We start from the raw sequence: 13,153 nt of genomic DNA on the forward strand, positions 1-13,153 counted from the left end.
GGTGGGGCCTCGGCGGAACACGGATATACGAATTAGCCAATGAGGTTGCAAAGTGACAGGAAGTGGTGAATTTGAAAGTGTTGCATGGTAAACAGAGTAAGGGTGTTTTTCATTCCTCGGTTAACGTATCCTTCAAGGCTTATTATTTGAACAGCTATTAAACCGTTTCTGCAAACAGGTAAGACTGCTGTTCAACACATTAAATGCTCATGAGGTTTAAAGTAACTTCACTTATGACAATATCGCTAGCGAGCTAAAGTAAATTGAGAAGAGTTTCAACGACAGTTTAGCTCATTAGCTAAGCTAATAGACGCGTAAAGTACCGTTCTTGAACAAATCTAGCTAGGAGCTATCAGCCATGTCAACCAATCTGTCAATTGTGTGTTTGTTAGTCTTCGTTGTTTAAGCTTAAACAGTGAATGGAAATTAACTTTGTACAAACTGCTTAGATCGCATAACTGCGATGCTCTCGCTAGCTATATAGCTAGCTTTTTGGTGTCGTTAGGGCACAATATCATGCAGTGTGTCTTATCTGGCTACATCTGTGCAAATCCTTAGCAAATAGAACAGATAAAAGTTCTTTATGGTCAGGAAGACTTTGCTGCTGCTCTTGTAGGTATTGGCTGCTGCATAACAACAAGACATTTTTTAGGTCAGAAATCCCACTGTTCAAATGCTTTACAGAAATGGAGGAGGACGAGCACACCGACAGAAAGCTGCAGATCGCTATGCTGTGTCAAAGGTTGCAAAAAATCAAAAGGAACATCAATGATGGTGACTGCATTTTAAAATATCTAATGACCATGCAACTAAGGCTTAGTCAGACATTTTTCTTTACAGCATGCAATAACTCTAACCACTCTGTGCCTTCTCTTCCAGATGACACAGACAATATCAACAAAATCATTTGTTCAAACTCTCCTGTATCTTGCCTTACCTATCTAACAAACCTGGAGAAGAAAGGAGACCCACATGTTGACCATGTTCTTCTTAACAAGCTGATGGATTGCTACACCCAAGTGTTCTCCAATATGCCACTGGGAAAATACTGCCAAAACCAAAGTTATGCACGGATGCTGGTCAGATTTGCAGAGCTGAAAGCGTAAGTTGAAGGCATTTTTTGAGATGACACATATATTAGTTGCGATTGCTAGATTTCCCCTCTCAAACTTGCAATGTGTACATCCTTTTACAAATGCATTGTACTTTCAAACTTAACCTCCAGAATTCAAGATGTCAGTGAGGCTCAGGATAACTTCAATGTTGCAATATCCCACTGCCAGGATTTTGCATTTGTCCACATTGCTCATGCTCAGTTTGAACTGAATCAAGGTAAACCATCCCAGGGATTCTGTTAAATTCTGTTCAGACATTTATTTAGCAGAGCTTAAAGGTGTTGAAAAAAAATTGCCACCAATAGCATGCAGGCTTCTGTATTGTCACATAATCTTTACATAATGCACCATTATGAATGTTTTAGGCAATGTGAAAAAGAGCAATTGGATTCTTCAGAGAGCTTTTGAACTAGATGCAAAACCAACAGAACTTTTGCAAACTGCAGTTCAAAACCTAAAATCTGGCAGAGGTCAACTCCTTTCCCATGAAGACAAGGAAAATGTTGCATGTAAGCGTAAAGATTTTGCTCTCTATTCATATATGTTCAACTTATTATTTGAGGAATACGGATGACATGATCTATCTCAACCACCTCTCACCTATTTTGTTGTATTTCTTTAGCATCAACATTTGGAAATGGTCTGGAATCTTTAAGAACTGCCTCAGACTTATACAAAGACACTATCAAGTCAGACGAATATGGGGAATCACCACTTGGAAGTATTATTTCCTCAGGGTAAAAACATTGTTGCAGTAGCTTTTTTCAATGATTTTGTTTTTGGTATAGTGATAGTCCGGTCACACACAACAACCTATCTCATTGACAAATGGGTGGCCTACTAAAAAAGAAGCACCAATCTGTTGTCAATAAATATTACATCCCAACAGTTATTCTCTCCTTGGTATCATTTGAATTTTCACTCTGGTAGAAATTAAATTAGAACCTTGTGGTGGAAAAAAGTCTACCATTTGCTAGAGCACTTCACATGCATGTTTTAACTGCTGGGCTGCTCCCCAAGATTCAAAGTCCTGTGCTTTTCACCCCATAGGACTGACCAGAGAAACAATTCTGTTGAAGACCAGATACCTTTTTGGAGGTCTAGTGCGCAACGCAAGAAGCTAACTGGCTCTATGGTACTACTGAAATGTTTGTTATTATGCTTTTTATGTCTGAAATCTTTAATCCACTTATTCATAAAATGATGATCACTTTTCACAACACAGTCTGAGGTCTGTGAAAGACCATCATTTTTCTTCCTTGTATAACTTTTTACTTCTCCCCCAGCCAGGGAGAGTACCCAAGGTTCGTCACTCTATCCCAGAAGATGATAGTGGTGATATGGGACCCATAAATAAGAGTGAGGTGCCTCTTCCCAGTGGAAATCTATCCAGGTAATTTTTTTTTTCATAGCAACCATGACACGGTAATACCAATTTATTTATGCAGATACTTTTAACATATTCAATGCTTATCATTTGTGTGTCTATGTCTATTCTAGGCAAACGTCTGGATCTCGGGTAAACACTATGTTGTCCTTCTCACAAACTAAAAAGAACATCTGGGATGGAGACCTGAAGGTATGACCATTTCTATCATGTTAGACCATATATAAACCTTGTGCTACCTCTCCTTTAAATGGAGTCTACTGTACGTTTGTCTATTCCTTTTAGAAGATATTCCTTTTCATAATTGTACTGTGTTGTGTCCACTCACAAGCAAGGCAATCCAGACTATTCTCAGTTGTAGTTCCACGTTTGTGGAACGACCTGCCTATCACTACCAGAGCAGGGGCATCCCACTCTACCTTCATGAAGCTCTTGAAGACCCAACTCTTCAGAGAGCACCTCCCTTCCTAACTGGCACCTTGGCTTAACTTGCACTTAAGCAGTGACAGTCCCGCACTTCTTTTTCTTTCTATGTCGTTTTCTATTTCTTGAAAAAAAGCAGTATTTATTGTTACACCAGGTTTTATTGCTCTTAGCTTGATTGTTCTTTCCCTTGTACGTTGCTTTGGACAAAAGTGTCTGCTAAATGACTAAATGTAAATGTCCAGCTGCAGGTCATTAGTCCAGAGCCTAGTCCGTCGGTGGATATTGGCCCTGTGGACTCCACAACCACGCTGCTTCATCGCCCAGGAAAGAGAGAAACCCACCAAATTGAAGGTACTTTGTTTCCCCTTTGCTATTGCAACATTCAAGTGGACATTGGATGATCGAACCTTAGAGCTTAGAAGGCAAACTTACGATATATAAGGCGTTCAATGCTCAGAGTTTACTAGAAAACAAGGAAGTCAGAGCCTGTCTCTGAGGAAGTGTCATTTTCCAAAGTCAACAACCTGTCCAGGTACTACATGATTTGAATACAGTGCCCATTCAAACATGGCAACTTGGGTGTTTCCCCACTCTGAGAAACAACGTCAAAAGGCATTTTCTTATATGTTGCTGTTTTTATGCAGTCTTCTGTCGACCCTTTTAATATCTGGTGACCATTCTCTACAGACATCACTGAGAGCTTCAACCAGGTTATCTGCTCCAATTCCCCGGAAGTGTGCTGGACTTTCCTGATGGGCCTGGAGAAGGCTAGGGACCCGCAGTCTGATCCGGCCCTGCTGACACGGCTCCTGGACTGCTACTCCAGAGTGTTAACTAAGCTTCCCTTGAGCAAGCACAGCAAAAATGAGAACTATGCCAGAATGCTGGTCAGATTTGCAGAACTGAAGGGGTGAGTTGATCCTAAGGATTAATGTGAATGGGTTGGCGGCATGCAGTAGTGTTGGTGGCATACGGGAGTGTTGATGTGAGTGGTTACAGGATTGCGGATTGGTGATAAAGGTGATATGGATTTTTATAGGATTGAGGACCCAGATGATGGGCAAGACAACTTCATCATTGCGAGGTCCAATAGCAGAGTCTTTGCCTTTGTCCATATTGCCCATGCTCAGTTTGAGCTCTCACAAGGTCAGAACATGAACCTGTTGATGCTTGTTACAGAACACTATATATCTTTAATCATCATATTCATAATCATGTTTCATGTTTTTTTATTTATTTTTTTATCAGCAGGTAAAAAGAAAAATATATTTACGTATGTATTAACTTTTCTGTTGCAAAATGAAACTTTATGTGTATGTTTTCCTGGAAAGGTAATGTGAGGAAATGCACTTTAATACTACAAAAAGCTCTTGGCTTGAAAGCCAAACCCGTGGAAATGCTGGAGATGGCAATGAAGAATCTGAAAGCTGGAAAAACACAGCTTCTCTCCACTGAGGATAAGGAGAACTTTGCTGGTTTGTGCAATGTTCAGATAACTAATTGTGTTTTCTTCCTCCATGCATTTGATCAATATCCTTTATAATTTAATATTGCTATGCCAATCACAGCTCTAACACTACATATTTTGAATGCAGAACCACCACCAGGCCCACGGTTGTTTGCTGTCCAGAGCGACGGACATGGTAAGAGGGAAGGAAATCCCTTACAGCTGCCCTCAAGCCAGGCCCACCAGAGGCCTGTGATGAAGGAGCCTTCCTCAGAGTGGAAAGTTCCTGCTCGAATTAACAAATACGTGTCTCCAGAGGTACTTTAAGTTGATTGTGAAATAATTATTAATTAATAACCTCTCATGCTATTATCATCTTTTCAATGACAAAGACTGAGATGAGATTAGCTAATCATGTTCATGTTTGCTAGTTTGATAATTTTCCAAGATAATAGAAGTGCTGTGCTGTGCATCCTGAGGGTTGGACTAACCTGTAGTGTGTCATTAAATGAGGGTTTAGCCACGTTTTCACTCAGCTGTCACCTTGTGTTCTTGTCTAGGAGAAAAAGTACCCTACAGAGCCCATGCGTACCCCACGGCTGCTGGACTCGCTGCCCACGCCTTCTGCTCAGATACCCTCCAGACTCACAGGAATGTCCTGCCAGACGCCCAACTGCAAAAACCTGCCCCCAAACAGGTGACATACTGTCAAATCAGCACTTACAAACCTATCCAACAGATCTGGATAATAATTGTAAAATGTATATTATAAATAAATATAGAACTGTTTTTTTTTTTTTTTATCAGTAGAGTGATTGAATACAGAATAAATTCAGCTGGCTACAGAAAATATGTTTGTAAATATGTATGTGTTTTAAAGTGATATGATGAAGTATTCTATGCGGGTTGTGCAGTATTAACACCACCTACCTAAATGCTCTTCTAAGGGCAAATGTTACACCCAGGATGCTGCGCTCTTCTAGTGAGCGTCGTTTGGCACTGCGGTCTGTGCAAGTACGGCAGTCCAGACTATTCTCATTTGTAGTTCCACGTAGCTGCAATGAACTGCCTAGTACTACCAGAGCAGGGGCGTCCCTCTTTACCTTTTAAGAAGCTCTTGAAGACCCAACTCTTCAGAGAGCACCTCCAGTCCTAACTGGCACCTCGACTAGAGCTTAACTTGCAACATTCTTGCACTTCTTCTTTTTTTTTATATGTCTAATGTAAGGTAGTATTTATTGTTAGACCAGGTTCTATTGCTCGTAGCTTGACTGTTCTCTCCCTTGTACATTGCAGGCATGAGAATCACTCACCTTTCAGCGCAATTCGCCATTTTGAAAACAAAATAGGTGACCTACGTGAATCGTGTCGATTCGATGAGTTTTGTTTTTGGGGGGGTGGGGTGGGGGGGGTGGTGGTGTCATATTACGTGGCGGCAGGCGGCAGTGTTGCCAGATTGTAAGTGGCGTATCATATCAAAGGCTCAAAATTATCGTATTTGGAGGATAATGAATTATTTCTGTCAACATTGGGAAAGTTTGACCAATGACAATTCTGTCTACAGTCAGAGCTCGCGCAAGAAGTTGGAACGTAAGTCTTAGATTCAGTTTCCAAAACGTGTTAAGACGTAAGAGGCAAAATCCCGGACAATTTTGGAATCCCTGCTGGATGCATTTTTTTTTTTGTGACCGTAATGTAAGCATATAAAACGTTAAAACATGTGTTCGGTAACTTAATGAAATAATTCATTTCAAGTGGTATAACCTTCAGATACATTTGTATAAAAAAGTTAGCACGCATATGATGTGATTAGCCTGAATACGAGACGGCTACGGTGTGAATAACTGATGGATTAAGCTCATTTAGCTACATTAACTCAAACGCCACGGAGACTCCCTGTTCTAACTTTGAATCGCTCTGTTGGGGCAAAGTGACCATTGCAAAGGTGTTTGACTACAGACTGTTAACGTAGCAAATAATTCCTACTATTGCAGCCAGTCAACCTACAAGCCTTGCAGGTATAAGCCATTTGTGGTGCCCTTACCACATTGTGCCTCATATACTGTAAATGATAGACCCAGTGACAGGCTGGCATGAAATGGCTTGCATAATACTAAGTAAGGAGACTCATGGATGAAGCTAAGTTTCTACAGCTCTCCTCGGGTTGGAAAAAAAGCCTCTCAAACTGCATCAGATTGACTCTTTAAAATATGGAATATTAAAATTTTACTTTCGGGGGAGCACGCCCCCGGACCCCCCTATAGGGGTAATATCCTCCACACCTTTTTCACCCCTGACCCGTTTTCATGCCTGACATTGCTTTGGACAAAATCGTCTGCTAATGACTAAATGTAAAAAGAAAATGTAAATAAGCTAAATTATTTTGTTGATTGAATACAAGATGTGTAATCTCTTTTACTGTACTGATCTAAACCCACCCTCTCTCTCCTGTTTGGGTCATAGCTTTGTAACGCCTGTCATGAAACAGAGGCCTCTGGTTGTGCCCCCCACATTAGAGAGCATCAGCCAGAGCAAGGCCCCTCTCCCTCAAACCCCTCAGAACCAGGTTTCAAACATTCAGCAGACACCTCAGGTAATGAGTTCTATATCTTATATTCAGACATATAGCTTTGGCCTTTAATCAGTAGTCTCATTCACTGTCTTAGTGCTGCCGTGATTATTAGCCCTATTGATGTTAATGTGGCCCCCCTCATCTATCTAATGTCATTCTTCTCCAGGGATCTTGCATCTCAAATGAGTCCATCACAATCAAAGGCCAGCAGTTCTTCATTTTGAAGATGATTGGCCGTGGAGGATCTAGCAAGGTGAGCACTGTTCATCTCAGGTTCTGTTCTGTGATGACTCATTACTGGCTGTCTCTTCATTGTCCCCTCATGAATTGTGGGTTATTTGCAGGTGTATCAAGTCTTGGATCACAAAAGGCAGCTATATGCCATTAAGTATGTGAACCTGGAGGAGGCAGACGCACAGACTGTGGAGGGCTACAAGAATGAGATTGAGCATCTCAACCACCTCCAGCAGCACAGCGATCAGATCATCAAGCTGTATGACTAGTGAGTTAGTGGTTATTGTTGTTTTTTGTTTTCAACATGTCTCAAGCTGGTACCATGTCTTGAAGGTGCAGTCTGGGATTTCAATGCAATACTCCTTTAGGTCCTTTAGCTCTCCTTTGAGTGTGTGTGGTCGGAATTCTGGTGTTCGTACACAGTTCTGGCGCTGGAAACGGGAAGCAAAACATAGTGGTTTGGAGTGAGCTATAAACGGCTAATCAACACATTACTTTAGGAGCACGGAAGTGAGGTGTGTGATTTGATTGGGTGTAGAGCTCCAATATTAACATCCTTTTGCGGATGCATCTTTAAGGGTCTATGTCTAGGTCATGGGTTTAATTTCTAGGCTGCACAATATAAAAATGTGGTCATTGATTGGACATGCATTGTTTTGAGAACATTTTGGTAAGTGCTGTGTTTGTTTCCCTGGTTCTCTGGTTGCAGTGAGATCACAAACAGCTACATCTACATGCTGATGGAGTGTGGGAACCTGGACCTCAACACCTGGCTACGCAAGCGCAAATCCGTCGACCCCCTGGAGACGAAGTTCTACTGGAGGAACATGCTGGAGGCCGTCCAGACCATCCACAAACATGGTGAATATGAGCTACCACCAGTGCTGATACAAATGTGCATTTGCCATTATTGTGTTCTAATCATTTCATTATTAAAGCAGCACAACGGATCAATAGCTATTCGCTAAAGGTATGCTAGCAGCTAAAACTAACGAAATCTCTTGAAATGTGCTGACTTTGACATTATGACAAACTAGTTACTCAACGACTGTCCTTACACAGTCAAACATCAAGCAAGTGCAACACAAGACTAAGCAAGACGGCAAATAAGCTACTTACTAGATCGGCAGAAAGTAAACAAGTCAGGTCGGCGGGCTGCGGCAGGCAAAACTACAGAACGCAGTTATATGCCTATGGACCCTGCTATGGCAATGGCACGGAGGCGATTCTCCATATTAAAAGTCATTGTAGCGCCCCAATTTTTTTTAAGCTGTTATTTTAAGGTTAAACTGCTTATCCTAACCCTAATCCTGAAGTATAATTGTTGCATAATGGGGCTTTAATGTCAATTTTACTGTCCATAGGAATTGTCCACAGTGATCTGAAGCCAGCCAACTTCGTAATTGTGAATGCGTCATTAAAGCTTATTGACTTTGGCATCGCCAATCACATTCAGCCAGACATGACGAGCATCATGAAAGACTCACAGGTAGGTGTGTGTGACTGTGTGTGTGTGTGTGTGTGTGTGGGAGAGAGTGAGTGGGTGTATGTCATCTGGTACACTGATTGGGAGCCAGGCAAGATCATGCTGTACTCAGGCATTCTGCTGTTTCTGTTTCTCAGGTGGGCACTCTGAATTACATGCCCCCTGAGGCCATCAGAGACACCTCATCCAAGCCAGGAACCTCAAAGGTAAAACATGCCTCCATTTTCAGGAAAGCAATCCGTGCATGTGTCAGAATGCTCAAATGTATTTGTTTTGGTGGACTCATCACTGTGCCGTTGTCTAACCCAGGATTAAAGTGTGTGTGGGTGTGGTGTGTGTTTGCGTGTTTGCTTTTGCGCATGTTTTCATCCTCAGATCAGTCCTAAAGGTGATGTGTGGTCACTGGGGTGCATCTTGTATTGCATGACCTATGGAAAGACGCCATTTCAGAGTATCACCAACCAGTTCGCAAAGTTGCACGCGATCATTGATCCCACGCATGAGATTGATTTCCCAAACATGGCTGAGAAAGATCTGTTGGACGTTCTAAAGGTGAGCTCTTGTCTTAGTTTATCTTTGGTTGCTGTTATCTTTAGTTTTTCTGATTATTTGTTTTATTTATTTTTCCCTGCTTGTTGGTGTGGGCTCTTTTTGGGGGCAGTTAGTTGCTTTGTGTTATTCATTATAATTGATCTGCATTGCAGAGGTGTTTGGTGCGTAATCCGAGGGAGAGAATCTCAATTGCAGAGCTATTAGAACACCCCTACCTACAGCTTCAGCCACAACAAGTTCCTGAACCTGGTATAGTACCCTTGCATACTCCTTTATATAAGCGAACATCGACATTTCCATTGAGGAGAGACTTCATTTTCTGCTTCCGTTCCACTCCATATGCAGAGAAGCCTTGCACGGATGACCTGAAGAGAATACTCAATGAGCTGGCTGCCTTACAGTCCCCCAACAGCATTGCAAGGGCTGCAAGTGTAAGTATGGATTATTGTTTTGGGGATGAACTGATTCAAGGTCAGGGGATCTAGCCCAGAATGTGTTGAGCCATGTGGGACAGATAGGCCTGCTATAGAACCTGTCAATCAGGATACAGATATGTGTTCGAGTGGTCACATGTAACAAAGCGTGACTGGCTTTGAACCTGTGATCAGAGTTTACAGACTGGAGGCAAGTCATTGAATTTGAGGAGTAGAATTGCATTAAAAACGAGATCCACCAAAGAGTTGCCTGCTGGATTTTCCTCCAAACTGAAGCACGTCCCAGTACGAGCCTCCTACTTATTTGTGCCACACCCTCAGGAAGTGTTGAGTTTGTAATTGCCAGTGCCGTGAACCACATTCCTCACCCAAATTTAGTCACAGTGCCTGTCTCCATCTCTGGCTCCATGAGATTAGTGTCCAAATAATTGTGGTGGTGTTCATTTCTTCTGTTTATTTGTTTGTTTGTTTGTTTGTTTCCCCCCCCCCCCCCCCCCCAGAGATTGTTTTGTTCAAAGGCAAATGTTTCCATTTCTGGTTAACATGTTCAAATGTGCTCCTTCCTCCTTAGAACTTGGCAAAAATGTGCAACAGTGGGATGAAGTTGGATGTTGCTGAGTGTGCGAAAACGTCCAGCCAGCCCTCTTGGAAATTATGAATTAATGGATGAGTTGCAGTCCACCATTTCACCCCTCGCATGGATATGACATGGGTCATATTTATTGTCATGCATTGTCCAGCTAGATTGCACTCTAGTCTGGCTTCCATCTCTACCACCTACAACCTGTTTTAGCCCTTAGGTAGTGTTTCAGCAACAACTTGAAGAAGCCTGTAACCTAGTTTCTGTCACCATATGTTTATCATATTTTTATAGCCACTTCAGCACCTTCTCCTCAGTGTTGTTTAAAATGTTATGTTATACACTTTGAGAACAAAAATAAACTAACCTGTCTTTGTTCAACGATCTGATTCCTCTTCATTAAAAATAATTCTTGTTAACCAGTCATGTTCTTAAATAGTGTAGCCTACTTTTTAACATGGACATTGCATTGACCAATTATCAACAAAATGTTTACTAACATCAAATTTCTTCATCTGAGAGGTATAATAGGATATCTGTATAATATTTCTTTCATCGTATTCGTTGTGCTGCTAATCAGAGTGATCTTTCTCACGGGCTCTGATTCAGCATGCTCAACCTCGGCAGAAAAACTGCCCTGCTAGAGGCAATGGTGCAGGACACACCTCAAAAACGAGATGCTTACTGACAGCCAGACATTTCTTTTTTTTTTTATTTATTTTGTATTGGTTTAAATTGGGATTACAATATTTCAAACCTTCTTGTTAAGCATATATACAATAACATATCCCAAACATGTCATAACCCCCCTACTCACATGAGATATATTCATATAACAAATCATATCAACAAAGTACATTAATGTCAACAGGTCACACATTAAAATTAGTTATTTTTCATTATAATGTCCTGCGGTTTGGGATGCCAATCGTTCCAGGTTCTAAGTGTTCATGGGGTTGCACCATTTACTTTGGCGGAGAAAAGTTCAAGAAAAAGAATGACATTTCTGGTGTAAGGCTTAAAAGATATGAATCATCATGTGCGTTCCCCTATCTTCTGGTTTGGTCTTTTAATATCTTTGAGAATGTGATGTGAATCACATGACATTTACTGTACCCCCCTGCAAGCTACAAAATATTTAATAGTTTAATCAGTTTATGTATATATCACAGACAAAGAGTTGTTAGAAATGCATGTATTTGGGTATATTGACAATTCCCAGCAGATAGACATTATGGAGGTATGATTTACATATTTTAATACTGGATCATGGAATGGCCTAATAGATATCTACTTTGCATTTTGCATTTAAATCTGGTGTTAATCGTGCCATTTGTAATTTCATTAGACCTCTAATGCACCCAAACAGACATGGTTTGCACACACAAACACTCATAAAACTGATTACCTTGGTTCCTTTCTAATTACCCTGCTAATTGCCTAGGCTGGCAGAAGGGACACCGGAATGGTTTGGGCCAGACACTTTCATAAAGTGTTTTTATATACTTAGAAAGTGCTTATTTTATTAGCTAGTTATTTCTTTGTTGTTTAGAACACTGAGAAATGCTATGTGTATGTTAAAGGGTCTGTCTTGTCATTGTGTATTGTTTGTTTTGTTGTGTCTACCCCTGTGTTTAGAAATGGTGCTGGCCGCCAGGTATATATGTTCATTGCTCTGTCTGGTTCGGTTAGTCTTGTCATGTTAGGTAAGTGTTGCTATGTAGACTGTTTTGCTGCTGATTGTTGACTCTCTGCCCATATAGTGGCTTAGCAGGTTATGTGAACTATATTGAACTGCTGATTGTTGTCCTCTGCTTCTAGAGGCTTAGCAGGTTCTGTTATGTATTAGACTGCTTAATGTTGTCCTGCAGATAGAGGCTTAGCAGGTGAGTGTTGCTTTTTGTCCTCTGCTAATTCAGAGGATTAGCACTAGCAGTTCTCCAGGGTATTTGAAGCATAAATAAACATATATTTTTGAACCCTTGCTCTCCCTCTCGCTGCGCTTTTTGGGCCAAACCCAAATTTTTGACGGCAACTGAGGCTCGGTCCGTCACAATCATTAATTATTGCTACACCAATCACAGCTCTGAAACTACATATTTCGAATGCAGAACCACCAGGCCCAAGGTTGTTGTTTGCTGCCCAGAGGGACAGACATGACAAGAATGAAGGAAATCCTTTACAGCTGCCCTCAAGCCAGGCCCACCAGAGGCCATTGATGAAGGAGCCTTCCATAGTGGGAAGTTCCCGCTCAACTTAATAAATCTGTGTCTCCAGAGGTACTTTAAGTTGATTGTGAAATAATTGTTCATGAATTACATCTCATGCTATAATCACCTTTCCAAAGACTGAGATGAGATTAACTAATGATGTTCATGTTGGCTAGTTTGATATAGTGCTGATGAACCCACAGTTTCTTCCTGAGGGTTGGACTAACCTGTAGTGTGTCATTCCATGAGGGTTTAGCCACGTTTTCACTCAGCTGTCACCTTGTGTTCTTGTCTAAGAGAAGAAGTACCCTACAGAGCCCATTCGTACCTCACGCCTGCCGGACTCGCTGCCCACGCCTTCTGCTCCAGACTCACAGGAATCTCCTTCCAGACGCCCAACTGCAAAAACCTGCTCCCAAACAGGTGACATGTTCTCAAAACAGACTGCACCTTCAAGACATGGTACCAGCTTAGAAGACTTGAGACATGTTGAAAACAAAAAAAACAACAATAACCACCAACTCACTAGTCATACAGCTTGATGATCTGAATGATGAGCTTAATGAACTCCTGGCCTTTGCGTGTATGGGTTTGCTTTATAGTGATATGATGGAAAATTCTATGCGGGTTGTGCGGTAATAACATGATAGGTGCCTTAGAACTTGGTAAAAATGTGCAACAGTGGGATGAAGTTGGATGTTGCTGAGTGT

The 13,153-nt window shown here is 41.4% G+C and overlaps 1 protein-coding gene across 1 annotated transcript; it reads left to right on the plus strand.

Moving 5' to 3' along the window:
• Positions 1-86: 86 nt before the first annotated feature.
• On the plus strand, positions 87-10,311 carry ttk (ttk protein kinase; the record flags this gene model as incomplete). The annotated part of the gene is made up of 25 exons (XM_080857353.1): positions 87-178; positions 685-774; positions 880-1,102; positions 1,226-1,332; positions 1,481-1,624; positions 1,738-1,852; positions 2,166-2,250; positions 2,402-2,508; positions 2,616-2,694; positions 3,171-3,279; positions 3,616-3,838; positions 3,968-4,074; positions 4,260-4,403; positions 4,524-4,693; positions 4,936-5,072; positions 6,839-6,968; positions 7,114-7,200; positions 7,292-7,449; positions 7,891-8,042; positions 8,546-8,670; positions 8,805-8,873; positions 9,043-9,219; positions 9,372-9,468; positions 9,565-9,650; positions 10,225-10,311. The coding sequence occupies exons 2-25, from the start codon at positions 687-689 to the stop codon at positions 10,309-10,311; spliced, it is 3,006 nt and encodes a 1,001-aa protein (XP_080713479.1). The 5' UTR covers positions 87-178; positions 685-686.
• Positions 10,312-13,153: the final 2,842 nt, after the last annotated feature.

Source organism: Sprattus sprattus (genome assembly GCF_963457725.1).
Source record: "Sprattus sprattus genome assembly, chromosome: 19".
NCBI classification, from domain to species: Eukaryota; Metazoa; Chordata; class Actinopteri; order Clupeiformes; family Clupeidae; genus Sprattus; species Sprattus sprattus.